Source organism: Ammospiza nelsoni, chromosome 2 (assembly GCF_027579445.1).
Source record: "Ammospiza nelsoni isolate bAmmNel1 chromosome 2, bAmmNel1.pri, whole genome shotgun sequence".
NCBI lineage: Eukaryota > Metazoa > Chordata > Aves > Passeriformes > Passerellidae > Ammospiza > Ammospiza nelsoni.
Window position 1 is genome coordinate 93,204,679 of NC_080634.1, and position 18,321 is coordinate 93,222,999.

At 40.3% G+C, this 18,321-nt stretch overlaps 1 protein-coding gene across 3 annotated transcripts in view; it reads left to right on the top strand.

The window, feature by feature from the left end:
- The window catches only part of RASA3 (RAS p21 protein activator 3), a 152,862-nt gene that overhangs the window by 75,988 nt on the left and 58,553 nt on the right, over positions 1 to 18,321 (top strand). For all 3 annotated transcript variants that reach the window (XM_059493761.1, XM_059493759.1, XM_059493760.1), the window contains one exon: positions 9,584 to 9,678. In XM_059493761.1, coding sequence (XP_059349744.1) covers positions 9,584 to 9,678 — 95 coding nt within the window. The remainder of the gene's footprint in view (positions 1 to 9,583; positions 9,679 to 18,321) is intronic.

Consider the following 18,321-nt stretch of genomic DNA (forward strand, 5'->3'; position numbering starts at 1 on the left):
GAAGTCAAAACTCCGGTGTTCCTGCCTACACTGAGATTTTACACAGTGCACATTATGTATTGTAGTATTTTTCCTCTCCTCCTCCTTCTCTTTCCCTTACTTCTTATTGAGACATGTTTTGAAAAGCATTTCAAAGATATGGAAGTGTGATAAATAGCAACGGAGAGAAGGGAAGAAAAAAATCTAGAATTGCTGTCAGTTTGATACTACTCTCTAAGTTCTGCTTGTACTAGGAAATTTTTCTGGGAAGAGAACAGTGCTCTGGAGTACCTGCTTGTGGCTGTTTTCACTATGGGAGTCAGCAGCTGCAAAGCTCAACAGTGGAGTTTTTTTTGAACAAGGGTGTTGTCATCTTATTGCAAAAGTTCCCATACCTTCTCAGTGATTTCTCATGGTCAGCTCCTCACAGTACTGACTCCTTCACAGCACAGCCAACAAACTCCATCTCTCTCCTCACCCAGCTAACCCACTCTTTTGTAGCACTTGTCTTCTTATTGGACACAGCTGTGGCCTATTAAGGGCAGGCCTGTTCCTAATCTTTGGTGACTAGCACAGCTACAACTCCTCAGGTGTGAGATTACCTTCTGCACTATTCTCTTACATTCTGTCCCTCCACACAAAGGAACTCTTCAATTTGTAAAAGTCTGTAACATTTAAAAGCAATAGTTATTCTATCTGTATCTTCAGCTCGGTTTTAAGACTTAAAACTTTCCTTGAAGAGGCTTGTGCAAGGAAGGTTTGGAAGATGTCTGTACTGAAAGGGGTGATCAGATCAGAGCTAAAATGAGCTCTTTTCCACTGAAACACCAAAGTCAGGGGCCCTTAGTTTGCATTCCAAAGATCCCTTGTGACATTCTGTTATCGTGAGAGACTTCTGTTGAATAAAATGTAGTTACTTATGCTCATCCAGCAATGAACTTTTTCAGAGGAGGAAGTTGGGGGGTAGTGTCTTCCATCCAGGAGAGACTGATTTAAAGTCCATATGTTACTGAGCTTGTGAATTTACCTATGTGTGATTTTAAATGTTTGACATCTCTTACATTGTTATTTGGCTGGTTTTGAGGGGATTTTGAGACAGAGAATGAGTGCAAATGGGTCAAAATGGTGAGAATTCAGCAAGTAGCTACTTTTTGTAGCTTCCTTTTGGTTCACTGTTCAGTGTTTCAAGTTACAATACTGACTTGGTATTACAATGCGACTTGGTGTTACAGTACTGACTTCCAGGGTTACTGGAGCTCAGGCATGCTTTTATTTATTGAAATGTGAAGTATAAGTTTGTGATGGTAAATTTGTGTAACTTCAGAAATGCAACTCAGTGTGTGACAGATGAGAATGGTTAAGCTACCAAAAACGGAAGATGTGGGAGAGAGAATATGAAAGACAAGAACCCCCTGAAAGCTCTGACACAAACTTCTGAGAAGAGCCAAACAAACTCAAACTGAAGCATGTGTAGCAGATATGTTTTGGAACATGCTGTAGTGTTTTGGCATACAGGATGGGAGGATTGTGCAGATAAAGATATCTTTTGAGTCTGCATGTTTGCTTATTACATTTGCATTTTCTTAATCATAATTGCTAAGTCATCTGGGATTTTGTTAGCTTAACAGACATAACTTTTGAACCATTGTGTCTTGGAAGAATATTGAATGCTGGTTGAAATGCAAATATAATGAAGAAAAATCAGAGTTCAGTGGATCTGAAATATTATTTTTCTCTTTTTTAAGATAAAATAGCAAATAGTTACTGTGAAAGTAAACTAGTTTTAAGTCGTTGTTTAAGTGATATTGACTGTTACTGGATAGAGTTTATGTACTGACTTATATAGTGTGTTGAGATGCTTTGAGTAGGAAATATGAAAGCATTTAAAATCGCATTTATTTTTTTCTGAATGATCAAGCAGTAGTAGTAAGACAATTTGCTGGAATATGTGTCTATAATGTGTAAATCACCTATTTCCTTCTGGTTGTTAGAATGAGAAAAACACAGAGGAGATGAGGCTAACTTGAAAAACTCAATTGGTGCCCCTCCAGTAATAATGGAAAAAAAGATGTCTCTGGCTAGATGCAGCAGAAGGAATATCAGGATAGTAGTGCTGCTATATCAGGCAAATGTTCTTTAATGATTGTTTTGATATTTTTCAGCCTTTTAGAGATGTTAATTGAGACATGCTGTGTCTGTAATAACAATAAACTGGGTTTCTCACACCTGAATAACTGAGCTAGATTTAGTGAGGAAAACCATGTTTGTGATATGCCCTGAGCTGTTATTTCTAGGTGTGTAATGAATAGCTCAGGCTGCCAGGCTGTGACCTTAAATATACAGACCAGATTAAAAACAGGAAATATGCCACACCAAATCACTTAACACTTGGGTGAGAGATTGGTTGATATCATCTGTCCTTCAGGTGACAAGTACACAATCATTTATCCTCTACTTAAGTGATTTTGGTTTTTCTCACCTCAGCACTTCATTTGTTTTGGTGAGAGATACATGAAACTGACTTGCCAACATCTGTGCTGAGCAGGAACTGAATAGAACAAAATGCTGCTGTGCTGCTGGGGATGGAATGGTGCTGAATAAAGCACAGATGTGAAATGTTAAAGCTTTTCAGTGAAGGAGTAGAAAGCCAGTGGAAGAAGACTAGTATGTGGTTCTGTTAATTACATTTACAATAACTTAGCTGCTCTAAGTCACCTTCATACAGGTTGTTGGGTGTGTTGTATGACAAATTGAGACTCTTGTGGCTATTCTATCTTATTTGGTTGTAACTCTTTTCCTGCTTAATGCTGGATGAGGTGAAGCAATGTAAAGCACTAAAACAAATTTGCCTACAGAAGGAGTTAAATTTGGCTAATGTGGACTAAAGTAGATGAAACCAACTCCTAACTCTTGGAGACACTCATAAAATGAAAACACCTTGGAATTGAAAGTTGAGGCTTGAATGTTTGAATTACCTGTGCCTTTGTTAATGGTTACTTCCAAAGCTGAGGAGGTATGTTTGTAGAGTAATTTATTACCAAACATCCAAGCAAACCATCTCCTGTTATTAGGTAAGTGTTACCAAATGTAGCTGAAGCATCACCTTTTTATTTCAGTATTTTACTGGTTTAAAAGAATAAATTTGAAAAAATCATCCCTGATGAACTGTTCTTCTTGCTAGTTCAGTGCAGGAAAGATCCTCCAATAAAGCATGAAGCATAGGTCAAAATTTCAGTAGAAAATAGCGTTCCTTGGTTTCTTCCAGCCTGAGCATGGCTTGGGCAGTGGTTTGCTGCTTCCATAATGTACTGGTGGATGACGTGGGAGTAACATATCTGCTCAGTATGATATATTTATATAACTCTAATGAAATAAAGGAAACAGATGACTCTTCCATAGCAAGTCTCAAAAAGATATAAGCTAGAATTATCCTGGAAAGGTTCTCTGCAGCTACACAGAAAGGCTAAAGTAAATACACTCTGCATAGAAAAAGTTGGCACTCACAATATCTTTTAACCTGATGAGTGGTCTCAAGAGCAGGGAAAAAAAAGTTGAGCTTTCAAAAACTGGTATTTTTTCTTCTTCATCCTGGAAATACAGATCTAAACAAAACTACTGAGCGTAATGTGCTAGAACCTCGACTGTCTTTTCATGCATCCCTCCTGACCTGCTGCTGACACGAGGACAAGTTTTAATGTTGTTTGTATGTAGAATGAGGGGATGGATGAGGTGGCTGTTCAGCGCAGGCAGCATGCTCAGGGTTTTGGTGCCTGCTGGAAGGCAAACAGCAGTGAATGCAGGTCGAGTTCAGGACTGCTCTCCCACTGCAACCCACCACAGGCTACAGCCAGTGTCTCAAATGTAGGGCCATTTTAAGGGCCCAGGGAGCTGCTGGCAGAGTTGATACCAGAGGTGTGGTTGAGGATTGGTTCTTTTTGTGTGTGGGTTTTGCTGTTTTTAGCAGGGAGGGAGAGCAGAAATTCAGATGGAAGCCAGGTGAGATCTCTTGCATTGTGACCAGCAAAAGAACTCTGATGGAAGTTCATGCAATGCTGCAGCTTGCAGCTATAAAGGATGGAAGCTGTGTTTTGTCCACAGCCTACTTTTCTCTGCCTTATTATCCAAGATAAATCCCACAAAGGGGAAAAATTGATTTAATAAGTGATATTCTTAGTATATTTGGACTGGTTTAAAAAACCCAAACAAATGAAATTGAGGTCATGAATATCACATACCTCAGTACTCTCTGTGGATGCACTAATGCTGTGCTGGAAGTGTTCTGCTATTATTGCCACTAAATTCTTATCCATTGTAGCAGATGGTTTAATAGTGCTTGTGCTTCATGGTGCACTGCACAGGAGCCAGGAGGGAACAATTCTGCTGCTTCTAAAGCTCTGAAGCCTTATGTTGCCCATAATTCTCATCCTTACCTTTGTAATTCTGAAATAGGGAGTTTGCTTGTTTTGATCTTTTTGTGTGTTATGGGAGAGGTGAGTGAATTTGTGGTCTTCTTGAAAAAGGCAGGAAAGGTTTCTGTACTTTCATTTAAAGACAAATAACCTTTCATGCAGATAATTATAACCATATAGGTAGGCTGAAATAGCAGTGATGCTTTTTGTTTCAAGATAATTAGGCTCTCACAGCCTAAAGTGTTGATTAAAATTGGTTCTGATTTGTCCGTAGTCTTTCCAACCATTGAAAGCTCCTTTCTTTGTGCACCTTCATAACAGTTGTGTTAAATCAATACAGTGATACAGTATGTCTGTGTACCTAACGTACTAACATGAAGCAACTTCTGAAGTAGCTTTGAGGCTCACTTATTGCATTACATAGGAAGGAGACAAAGTCTCTGTTCAGAGCTGTGAGAAGACTCAGTTAATTAGGCTTTTCGGGCCTTTTAATGTGTGACTCAGACCTAACCCTTTGCTGTGAATTACCTGTACTGCAGTCATTGTTAATGAAGGATATTATATAATATCAGCTCACCTGGCAACAGTGTGTAAAATTCTGTTGTTTTCACTATGTAGGTATTCCAAGATAAAGATAACCTAAAGAGAAGGCACAAGAGCTCCTGAAATGCTCTCTCTGATTTTAGACTTCTGTAAAATAACTGTTGGATCATGTTTCTGGTAGAGCCTTGTGCCCTTTTAAAATGACAAGCTCCTTTCCTTGCTGCTGTGCTACTTTTTCAGTAAAGGAATCTTCTACTAGTCTAGCATCTGTCAGAAATATTCGCATATCTCATTTGCAGTCTAGAAAATTACTCTTTAAAAGGTGGGATGTAATCCTTCAACCAATGCCTAATGCTTTTGTCACCAACAGGTACTGCAGACAGAAGGTGGTTGTGTATGGGTGGAGAATGCCTGAGCCAAATTATAATTTCTGTCAGTGTTTGTATGGAGATGTTGACCCTGACTTAACAAGCCTAGGCATGTTCAGGGACAGGTTAATGGGCTGCATTGACTTGTTTTGGAAAAATGTTTGTAACCAGTGAGGGATGGGCACTGAGGGTGTGGTGCTTCCACAAGCACTTTTCCAGGTGGTATGGCCAGAAATTCCTACCCTTCTCTGTTCAAAATCTCTGCCTCTGTGCCCAAATTACAGATTTCCTGCTGTCTTCTGTCTTCTAGCTATGTTAATGTGACTCTTGAGTGAGGAAGCTCTAAAACAGGTCAGTTGAAATGACCTTTGTGTTAAAAATGCCAACACCACCCACATGTGGCCCATGAAACTTATTTCTTAGTCTCTTCTCCTTGCACAGAATGTTTATTTTCATTTTTTGAGGTTTTTTTTAGATTAGTTTGATTTCCTCAATAGTTTTCAGTATGCCCTGCTTGAGAGGGTGGGGGTGCATGGGTGGAGAACGTGGGAGGCTCTTAAATCAGTTTGTACCAGGGATTATAAAGTGGAATTTGCAGCTTTAAAACCATCCAGGGCCTAGGTAGTAACTTTATTATATTGTTTTTTCTCTAAAGAGAGGTTCATAGAGGGAAGAGCTCAGTTGTGGCATGTTGCACCTTTGTTTTGAACACAGAGTTTAGGATTTAAACGTTGCAGTGAAGATCTGTTCAGTCTGAAGTGAGGAGGGGGATGGTCATAAGGAAAATGTTGCCATATGGATGGAAAACACACAGCAGTGTGTGAGGCTTTCCTACCCTCCCCCAGTCTGAGGCTCTGGTGAGCATCAGGCTTCAGAAAGAAATTAGTTCAGATGAGAAGAATATTTTTACTTCATCTTTGCTGGTTTTTGCTGAGAATCTAACTTCTAAAAGTGTAACTTATACTAAGTTTTGAAATTACACCTTACATTGTTCAACAAGCTTGGCTGTTTCCTGCCTCTTCCCATGCAGTGTCTAAAAGCTGAATCAGATGCAGACTCTGCAGCCTGGGGCCACTCAGCAGGAGTGGCTGGGTGCCTCAGGTGCAAGATTTAGAGTTTCTTGGTGCTGTCTGGAAGCCACCCAAGCCTTGAGAAAGAGTGTGAGACAATGGGCTCGAGTTTGAGAGCATGCTGAAGAACCACAGGGAGGAAAATATCCCCTAAATGAGAGGTGGTAAATCCTTCTGACCTCTCGTGTCAGGTTTATCTTCAGGGAGAATTACAGGTTCTTATCGTGTAGTGTCAGGTCAAATGACAGGTGCCAACAGCTTGTGATTATTGGCCTGGATTTAGCCTAGTTCTGGTGCTGTGGAAGTTGTTTGAGCCAGGTCAGATGTAGGTCAGCCAGTGGAAGAGCAGTGACTGTGTAGACCAGGGCAGAAACATGACCGTGCTCAGCACCTGCACTGTGGTTTGGTGATGAGGAGGAGGAATGTGAGCTGGATGAGCGTATGCTCATGGCTGGTGCAGGTGAAGAATTATTAACAGATTGAGAGGGAAGCTCCTCTGTGTGTGTGCAGAGAACTGTTTAACAGGGCAGATCAAACATTCTGCCTTATCAGTATTATATCTTTGTATATGTTTAGACTGGCCAAACTGTAGGCCCTCTTTTTACTGCCACCCTTTTCTTTTTCCCTAGTAGATTTTAGTTCTTTGTGGATCATTTGGTATGCAGTGAAAACCCCTGGATAATAGCCAGCCCAGTCAGTAAGTTTCAGTCATTAATAAAACTTGCTTGTGTGCAGAGCAAACAGTGCTGTTCAAACAGTTTCCTAATCAAAACAGTTGTATCACCATGTTAACTCCCTCAGAGCTGGAGGCACGTGCCATTGCCTGTGAACACTTGGTGCTGCAATCATGATCATGTACTGACTTTGTGGCCAGACCCGGCTGGGTTACCCTGCCATCCTTGATGCAGAGAGCAGTGGAACTCGCTGCTGAAAAAGGGGGCAGTGATCACCCCATTTATGCCACGTGCAGATGCAGATATTGGAAAAGAATCCTTGGGTTTTCTTCAGGGCACTCCTTACAGGGAGGTGGCTGTGAATGGGATGATGGCAGGTGACAGTGTTTGCAGAGTGTGTGCAACCTGCAGTTGAGTGGAGGATTTCTGCAGGAGATTAAAGGGTAGAGTGAGGATAGCAGCCAGTGAAAGTAAACAATTTCAAATGAGGTCCAAAGCAGTTAGTGGAAGGTCATGCATTTCAATGTATTCCTCTCCAAGTGTTTTAGAGAAACTAGGTTCCCCACAAACCGCTGTGGTTGGAGAATAAAAGTAGAAGCTTTGAAAAAACACAGTCATCATGCCATGGATTCTCAGCAGAATAACTTTGTGTCTTCTGTTCAGCACAGTGCAGATGTCTTATTTACCCTTCCTGCCATATTATTTTGTAGGTTTGTGTAATTTAATTATTGCTTTTCTAAGAAGTTTCAAGTGGCTTGCTCTGCATATCCAGTAAAGAGTCTCCCTTGTTAATCTCTAGTTAAATGCTTGACAGGAGATGGATCTGATAATCTCCACAGGCCGAGCAGTGAGAGGCTGGTGCTGAGGACAGAGTGAACAAGACTTAAAAATAATGGGTCAGAAGTTATGAAAGGGAAACTAGACCAGAAACCCTGCCAGATACCATGCAGGGCAGTTGTGGAAGAATGGCAGATAGTTTAGAAACTGGGACTGGAAATCTGGAAACTGTCATCAGAAACAGCCTGAGGTGACAGAACAATGCAGATGCAACGTGGTATGGGGCATAGCCCAGCAAACAGGAGGGCTGGGTGAAGCCATCCAACTAAAGGAAAAGGCCATAAATTGAAGAAATGCTGGTGTAATAGCTTGCTGCTAGGACTTCTTTAAGCTTTTAGATTTCTGAAGGGAAGTGCTTTTTGTTTGCCACCTTTGTAGTCTTTGATCATGTGTTCTTGCCTTTTTTTTTTCTTTGTAAATGTGTTCTGTTAACATGTGCTGGGGTAATGTATTACTGACATCTGGCCAAACTGCATGAATTTAGGTTGCCTTGGTACTCTTTTTCCCAGAAAAATATATCCATTGGTGAATTTTATCTAGCAACATTTGGTTAAAGAAAGTTTGTGTTTTTATGACAAAGCAGTGGTTGCAAACTGTGTGTGAGCAACTCACTTTAGCAGCAGAAATCTACCCAACCACATTGCCAAACCCCAGCTTCCTGGAGCCCTGTCAGTGTCTCTGACTGCCCTGGATTCTTTCCCTTCAAACATGCTGCTCTGCTCAGTGCCTGGGGAGCCACCCGACCCAAGGCAGCCTTCTGAGCATCACGTGCTCCTCAGGCATGCCACACTCAGCTTTGTGTATACAAAGAAGGAGGCTTGGAAAAAGTTTCAGTGCTCCTCAGAGAGTGCTTTACTTTCTGCCTGAGAGAGATTGGGCAGGACAGAAATTTCTGCATTGACCCTTTGCAGTCATGCAGGCTCTTAGTTCACAGCGTGGAGCTGAGTGCTGCTACTGTACCTACCAAAACAGATAATTTGGTAGTGGCAAGAGGGGGATAAAAATGTAAGAGTTTAAATTCTTCAGTGTTTTGGTGTGGTTTTCCCCCCTGGCTTTTCTCTAGAGTCAGGGACAGCCCTTGGGTGCCTCTGGCTTGTGTAATGCCAAGTCTGAAAGATTTGAGCGAGAGAGAGAGGTTGACAGGGCCCCAAAATGCAGATGTGGGAATATGCTGTGATTTGACATTTCTAGTTGTTTTCCTTTTCCTACAAAACTATACATTGAAATGCCTCATCCTGAAATATTGTTGGCAATAGCATATGCAGGGCACTGTTAATTTGGGATTGTTACAGACATCAGCCACAAAAAAATCTCTGCAGTGTTTTCCAAGCTTTTTTTCCCGCAAGTTTAATTGCATGTTAGAGAATTAATAATGACGTTTTTGTTATAAGCATATTTTCAAGCTTGTCCATAATGTCTAGTGCTTCACTCTGTTAGGTGTGTAGGACTTTAGGAATTTTCAAGTCATTCACAAAATGGAGTGGAAAAAGATGCTTGTCAGAATTGTATGATCCATCAATATTGTGCTCATCATTATGTATTGTGTAAAGAAATATTCCCCAAGAAAATCTTCCCTTGCTCTAAAGCCTTTCTTGAATAGGACAGGCCCTAAATCATTGTTTTGCAACTTGGTTTTGATGGAAATATATCTTGGTGGAGCTACAGTATGTCTTAAACTCTGTTTCTGGTTTGTTTTATTTCAGGAAAGGTAGCTATACAGAAAGAAGATCTGCAGAAGTATCATAACAGAGACACCTGGTTTCAACTCCAGCATGTTGATGCTGATTCAGAAGTACAGGTGAGATGGTTAAAAGCATATCTTGGCAAAGAGTATTTGTAACAGGACCATGGCAGTTTCATGGGTGTCATGGCTCTGGGGCAGATATGTTGCTTCCCTACAAAAAGGAAGCATTGCCCATTAGTATGGTTTGGGTTTTGGTGATGAGTGTAGGGTGGATTCAAAGTGTGCATAAATCACTGGGGGTCAGGATTCTGCATACAGAATCAATGAAAACAATGTGAACCATCAGGTCTGATACAGGGACAGTGTGTTTATCTCAAGTATCAAATAACTTCAGGCCTATAAATAACAGTTGATTCCTCAGGGAGTGGAGCCATCTTGAAAATAGTATCTTCAGGTACTGCTTAAAATAATTATGTTGGCAGGTTGCCACAGGAATGGCAATAAGTACACCTTAAATGTGAAAAACATTCCTTGCCAGATCTCCAGGCCCTCTTCCATACAGTGGGAATGCTGATTATTGTATTACTTCAGCCCTAAATCACATTTAGGTTTTGGTACTTTGCAAATTTTTCTACACAGTGTGACTCCTCTCTCTGTACTTTTCTTCTTTTGAAGCAGATTCTATTTTCTGTTATGACATTAGGTCTTGTGAAAACAATCATTATAACAAAGCAAGCAATCAAATTATATAGCAAAATACTCTGCCAGTTACTTTTTTTTTTTTCCTCCTGTAAGTATACATATCACTTTTGAACCACAATATTTGTTTAGGAGGAGACATGAATATCTGGCCTGTGCAAAAGTCTCAGATAAATGCAAGGGGAAATGCCTCTTAGATACTTCTGTATGGTAGAGTTGGACACAGTGCCTTGGCTTTTCAGTGTGTGTGCAAGTCTGCACATATACCAGGTTGGAAAATGACACTTAAAATGCACACACATTCCAACGTAAGGTGTAGTCATGTATGGTGAAGCATATGTGAAAATGCATGTAAGATTAGGTTTTCTTTTTGTTTGGAGAGACAAATAATACCCTGTTGTGCCTGTGACAGAAAGAAAGCCTCTTCAGCCTGTGACATTCTCTTGTAAAATATTGATCCTCTCTAATGCCACATTTCAGTGTCACTGGTGATGGAAAGGCTTTTTAACAGGCTTTTAACTATGAGATCTATTCTGTTTACCCTGGTGTGTCCCTGTCTTCTTACCCCAAAGCCTCTTATGACAGTGCCTTTGGAACAATAGATTAAGTGTTTATTTCCTGTAGGATATGAAAACTTTCCCTTTGTAATTTATCAGTTGAAGAAAGCCAATATTTAGATAAGCTTCTGCATTGTTTGTTTTGTTACAATATTTATACAGAGTGAATTTGTGGAAGCTTTTTAGACCAGGGTCCTTTCTAGTGCTAATGTAAAGGGCAGACAGCTCTTGCTTTGAGTGATGAGGAGCACAGGATTTGCTGGAAGCATGTTCTCTGTTCATAATTGTGCAGTTTATCACTTCTGTTTGCATCCTCACTAGAGCCCAACTCTTAAAAGCTGTTTCTGGGATCCACAATAAGCCTTTATTATACGTAGTGTAAATATGATTTACATGATACTCTAATTTTTTCCATTTATTTAAAAGTTCCTTGGTCTTTATGTTGAGGCTGCAAGAGGGCTTGGTTTTCCATAATAATGGGAGTAGATTTGTAAATATTTTGTATGAACTCTTATGCAAGTGAAGATAGCCAAATGAATTTTTTTTGTTTGTATCTTTTACATTTGCAGTATCTCAGTTGTCCTAAGCACTTCATGATTTGTAAGGAAAAATAAAATCCTTGTATTAATGATGAGTATTTTTACAATGTTACTCAGTTTTCCTCCAACTTTAAAGAAATAGTTTAAGAAATTTTTAATAGTTAACATTTGCAGTGAATCATGCAAATACTAGTACAAAGGCAGTCTTTATGTGGCAGCTATCAGTTTTATCATTCTAGCAGCTTTTCCAATACAATCTAGTGGATTAAACATTGAGCTGTAGGCCAGGAAACTCCTGCTTTTTCTGCTTTTGTCAGCCAGGGGCTGTTGTACTATTTTTCCATGTTGTAGATCACTTCATGGCTATTTAGCTATGCATCACAGCACTCTATTGAGGTAAGCTATTGTCACTCCCACACTTTGAATACAGTGAGAGTAAATGTCAGAAAGAATGTGACTTGCTTGAGGTTATGCAGTCAGACTGAGAAATTAAAAAAGAAAAAGGAGACCAGGTTTCTAATTATTTCTAATACATTAGGCCATGATATGAAAGAAACTGGGTAAGAATAATAAACCTATGAGAGACTTAGCTTTACCATGTGTGAAGTCTAAAAATACCCAGGTTTTAAGCAGAGCAGCCAGCACAGTCAGAAACTGAAAGCCACCTTAAAAGCAATGGATTGTTCAAAAATTAGTGATATTGGATGCTTTGTTTCTTGTGGCCCACTTTTAGGACATGGTACCTCATTTTTGTGAACAGAAAGACTGATTTGAAATTATAGATAGTAACATTTGTGATGTAAGAACTGATATTTTGAGCTATCTGAAGTTTAATGAGAGAAATTTAAAATTTTGTTCAGCATGGTTGGTACCTCATTTGTATGAGTTCTTGTATACTTTAAAAAATCAGTATGTAAGTGTTAAGTGTTGTATAACTTCATCACAGATTGTTTCCAAGGTGTTTAGCTTGAGACTTTGAATCTAGTTTTATGGTTTTACAACATTGCCAATTCTTACTGTCTTAATGAAGGTGCTTTGTATGTTCAGGAGTGAGATTATGGCTTCATAAATTTTATTGCAGATAAGGATGTTACTGACAGCAGGACTGCATTAATTGTCAGACTACACAGATATGAGTATCACTGTCAGATGCTTTAATGCCACCTCCATTTATTGCTTGACAGCAAGTAAAGGAGTCTGGCATGATTGCTCATGTTGAAATAAAAATGAGGGCATTGTATGTCTGTGCTGGGTGCTGCTGAGCCTGTGATCTCACCAGCACCTTGTGTTCAGTCTCGCAGGGAGCGGTACAGGTGGGACTGTGCAGCTGCTCAGCCCACAGATGCAGAGCAGGCAGTACAACCCACCCAATGCCTTTTGTGGGTTTGGTTCACCCTTTATCTAGCAAACCCACCCAGTGAGATAATCAGCATCATCAGGTGCATCTCAACTTCCCCTTGCCTGAGTCAGTGGAAAGCAGTGGCTGCCAGAGCACAGTGCTGTGTCAGTCAGCCGTGGGCTGTAGCTGCCCCTTGAAGTTCCCAGGCTTTTTCTCTGTTGCTGCATCAGTGCCCCCACATTTCACTGGCTGGTTTTGCTCTCACTAGTTTGAGGATAACACAGTGCATGGTCTGCTCTAGTCCTGTCAGGACTACCATCCAGGATAACCTGGATGCTGTTGAGATAGACCTGGGTGATTAAACAGCAGTTGTGCTCTAGGTGGTTAAGTTTGAGCTGCTCTGTGAAGAACAAATGATGAAACTTCAGCTTGTATTTGTGTTTGTCATACAAATATGAAATTACATGATGTCTGAGTATTTCCTTTTTAAATATAAAGTAAAATGTTAAATGTGATCAGGAAGCTTTCTTATATAGAGTACAGAATAGAAGTTGACAGCAGCCATTAATGTTTAATTTATGGCTTAACTTTCCCAACTGAGAAACTTGTTCTGGAGGTAGAAAGCTATAACGAGGTGGGCTTGTGTGCATTTAGCTGAAGGAATTTTAAGTTCCCACGTTCTGATGGAGCCTGCCTCCTCCTCAGTACTGTGCCCAGAGTTAAATGCCCAGTGTCTGACAGTACACGAGCCCAAGAATTTTAGTGAGAAGTAGAACAGGAATTGAGCCATTGCTGAAAATGGTTTAACTTTTGCATTGAAATAGATTATGAGCAATCAGGCAGCTTCAGCTGGAGGGGAGGGGCTAGCAGCAGCAGGGACAACATTGTAAGCTGCTTGAGGCCAGGAGGAGCATGATGTTGCACACTTTACATGGGACGTGTTTTTTTTCTATCAGTCATTTGTCTTTCAGGACCTGCTGTATTCTCATTGTCATACTTTTTGAGGTCTGGAAGTAAAAATAGCCATGCTGTTGCGTGTACCTCTTCTTTGATCCATGAATGTTTTCCTTTTCTTCACAGAAGGAAGTTTACCCAACAGTAACTGATTCAGATATTTGCCTAGGGCTGTAGATGACAGATGCTCTCAGTGGTCCATGTGTTCTCAGTGGAACTTAAGCCCAAGTGCACATGCAGCCTTTAAAAGGCCTTTCCTGGTTTTGAGTAGTTTTCCCCTTAATATTTTTTCACTTCACATGAAATTCACAGTTCAAGTCTGTTTTGTGAAGTTTGAGGTTTGCCACCTAAACATTCTTTGTGTATATGTAATCAATGAAGTGGTTAAAGATCCAGATATATTCTGATTAATATCTATATACACCAGCATACTCCAAACCGTGTTGTCAGTATATGCCTAAATGGGGGCATGTGCAAAGAGAAATTATTCTGACATGTTTTCCTGTGCAGGCTCTTGTTTTAAAAGTTCCCCTTTTCAAGTGTGCTTTGAGTTACTTCCTCCATTCCATTGACAAATGTGTAATAGTCATGTCCTCTTACAGCTGAGTTCTCAGTTCTAAATGATAGAATGCTTTTCCAAAGCCATTTATGCTCAAGGTCTTATGTAAAGTCATTGTTGGGGCAAAAAAAAGGCTGACAAAAACTTGATAATTGCTCATTTCCCCTTCCTTCTCATAAGAACTTTGATGTGTCTGAGATATCTATTTGGCTATCAACTTAATAAAAATAAAAGGCATGTAAAGGGCAGATAACCAACACTGAGGAAGCAAATTGTCTCACATTTTAACCTTCTGTACTCAAAGCTTTGTGCCAAAAATTAACTGATGTTAAGTACTTTCTTCAGACACCAAAAGCTTTTCCTCTTCCTTTCACCACTTTAGCATTTTGTCTATGCAGGCCTTTGACTATTGTTGATTAAACATGCCTGTTCTTGAGAAAGGACTGTGTCATGTGGTGTACTGTTCTTCATTAGTGAAAACATTATTTATGGGTATGTTTGGAGAGTACACCTAAAACTTCTTATCTTGCTTGACATAACTACTGGCTCTGAAATGCTGCCTGTGTATTAACTAGAAGAACCTAGCTAAGGCATGGTGTGGTTCTCAAAAAAATGTTTCCTTTTTCTTCTTCATCTTCCTGTTGAATGCAGAATCTGCATCCCAAGTGTCAGGCTTTGTGAATGAAATCTTGGCCTTCTGGGAGTGGGAGTTTTGCCATGAGTTCATCAGAGCCAAGATTTTACCACAAATTTTTTAATTAGCTCATCTTCTCCATCACACAAGACTGAGTACAGTTTATCCCATTCTGTGGAGGAAGCTGGAAATGTTACTTTGTTATTTTTATTCACTTTATTGAAATTTCCAAGGACTGTCCCATGTCTGCTTGCTTCTTGTTCTATATAAATCAATGCTCTTTTTATATGTGGACCAAGTTGTGTTGAACTGTGATGGCTCTGTTGCTAATTGTTAATTAAGAATATACATTTGAAGATACAAGATATAATTGTCTTTAGGAGCAACTGTGCAGAGCAGTTTCACTCCAGTAATTGATAGAATTACATTATCCGATGAACAATTAAGAGCATTGCATGCCCACTGTCCAACACTGATATTTTCTATCTTTGTGTAGGTACTGAAACACTTCTAGCATAAAAATGAGTCACTGACGCATTTTGTACAACCTACTGTAAGCATGGGTAAATGCAAATGGTGAAAAGAAGAAGCTGCTTCCAGGTTAGGTATCAGCTTTTAACCACAAACAGGAAATAAATGGGTGCTACCCTCTATATTTTGAACAGTGGCACTTAAGCTTCTGTCTTCTAGTTGTTTTGAAGAGAGATGACATGTCTGTTTTGATAGGGTGGGGAGAATCTCAAGGCTAAATGCCTACTGACAAAATTATTTGAGACAACTGAACCATGCATCAGCAATGGTAAATAATGTTTGTGGTAAAGGGAAAGAGCAGCTATTGACCAGATCCTGCTTTGTGGCAGGACTTCCTGTGTGAATGTAAGAGCACACTATTCGGACTTAACAGCACAAAGGGCTAGGGCAGCTAATAATGTTTTGTTCTATTACTTTGCAGTAGCTAGTCTATTGTGGTGAGGAGCACCTACTGCTGAACGAGTGTACATGGTTTTAAAGTAACATACGTGGGGCTGTATCTGCAGAACATAATTTGTCTGGGGGAATGAAACCCTTTCACGTGCAACATCTACATATTATATCCCATCAAACTATTTGAGAGAAAAAAAAGATTAATTTTAAGGATTTTGACCATATGGCAGTATTCTTCCTTTAGAGAAACAGGAAGGTTAACATTATGCCATGTGAAGTTGTTTGCCAGCTCCTGAGCAGTTCTGACATGCTTGCACATATGGAGAGCAAGCAGATATCAGTTCTGCTTTGCTTAGCATTTATGAATCCATGCAGTGCTGAATGGAGCTGCTGCCCTTGCCTCAGCAATCAGCTGGGTTCTGTTCCAGTTTCTGGGAGCTGCCCTGTGGTCCAGCAGGCAGGCTGTGATCTCTAGCATGATCCTCAGACCTTTCCCAGCCGCCCGCTGCCCTCTGCTAAAGGAAGGAGCAGCTGCTACGAGCAGCAAACATAGACAGCAAACAAACTCCTTCTTCCTCCTGCTCCCAACCTGCTGTTAGGCCTGACCTTATGTGAGGCTGCTGATAATGCTGCAGGGCTGGATTTACCTAAAGCAGTAGCTGTACCCTTGATCTTTCCCCTCCCACTCCCTCAGGGGCAGCATTTAGTGAGCCCTTAGGGTTTGGCTCAGTTTTCTTGTTTGCTTTTAAGTTTTACTGATGGCAGAAAGTGACTTCCCAAGAAACTGGGTAAAAAGGTTTCAGCGTAGACAGAATCTGCCCAATAACATTTGCTATATTCTGAAATAAAATTTGGAAAGACTGGAAAAGCAGTGGTGCAGGTTATTTCCTAGTTTGGAATGGTCTCTGTGCAGTGCTGAGTTCTTCCAATGCTCATTTCTCCTGACAATTTGGAGCAAGGGAAGATAAACCAACATACCAGTGTTATCACAGTCCTGAATTTGAGATTGCAAAAGAAATGAAGTGGTGGCATGAGTCAGTGTTGAACTGTGGTTCATGTCACCTGCTTAGCCTAATCCTCTCCTACAGCTCCTGTCTGGTACATCTCATCTGTCCTCCACCTCCAGGAGCTGGGGTGAGACTGCTTGCAGCAGAAATACTCTATCAGCAGGATGAAGAGTAAGGAGCCAAAAGTGGATCCCAGTCCCTCTTTCCACACTGCCGAGCAACGAGCAGAGTTGAGTTGGGAAAAGTGTCCCCATGTGGAATAAATGTTTGGAAAAACTTTCATCCATGTGGAATAAATGTTTGGAAAAACTTTCATCCAGGTGCACCTCCCAACTTGGGGGGAAAGTTCCCAGCAAAATTGGGTAGGCTAGTGAGAAGTAGAAAGGTGGGTTACCATAAACCTCTTGCCAGCAGCTTTAATAGTAAACAAAATAGTAAACGAATGCCTTACTTAGGAGTTTTTCTGATATCAGCTGTTGTTCTTTTGTGGAAATGAATTATCATGCTGTGTGAGCCCTGGATATTAAGGCTATTGACCTGATACTTAATATTCAAGCAAACTGTATATTTTGTAGTTTTGTTTAAAATCAGCAGATAAGACTTGTTCTTTTCCTTTGATGTTTTTAAAAAGTGAAAGATTTCTAAAAATTTGATAGTAACAAAAAGGATGGAGGCCTGGTTGATATTTGCTTTAAAATTATTTGGGAAATTTGGATAGATTTGGCTCCTGTCTTGAGCTTAGGCAGACTGATAGTCTTTTGTGCATCTTCTAGAGCCTCAGATAGGCACAGAAGTTCCTGGTATTTGTCAGTGCCTTTTCATAAATATTTCTCTGAAAAACCAGATGGCATCTATTTTGATCTGGGTTGGATGTTGCATCTGAATCTACAATCACTGCTCCATGAGGGGTGTGTCAGATTCCAGGGCAAAATGTGTGCATTCAGCTGCACTCTGACATGGCTCCCAGTGGTGTCTTCGTGACCTTGCAAGCACTGCCTCTGAGGCCTTGTTCAGGATGCTGAAACTGCTTCATGCCAGGGTGGCAGAACTTTGTCATAAGAGTAACTTCAGGATAATCTGTGGTCATGCATTTTTTTCCTTCAAAGTACTGCGGTTAAATTAAACCACAAATTTGCAACTGTTGGAAACATGATACAGTTAGGTAGGGTTTGTGTACTTTTATTTGCTTTATAACTGTTTTCTGGTGTTTCAGTCCACAGAGGCTCACTGCTTCATTCCAGGCTGGAGACAGGCTTTCCCTGTATCTAGAAAACCAGGACTTTGAGTATTTTTCTTTTTTTTGCCAACTTGCAGTCAGTTTTGTTTTCAGATAACAGAGTGTGTTGTGAAGGTTATATTTAACAAGCATAGTATAAATTGTGTTCTCAGTAAGGCCTTTCAAACTTTTTTTTGTTACTTATTTCCTTTTGAGTACTGTCTGCTTCCCTACAAGAAATTCAGTCATCCAATGGCTTCTCTAATCAATAACTGGAAGCTGGCTGGCCCCATTATGTGGTGTTAGATGTGGTTGGGAAGGAGGTGTGA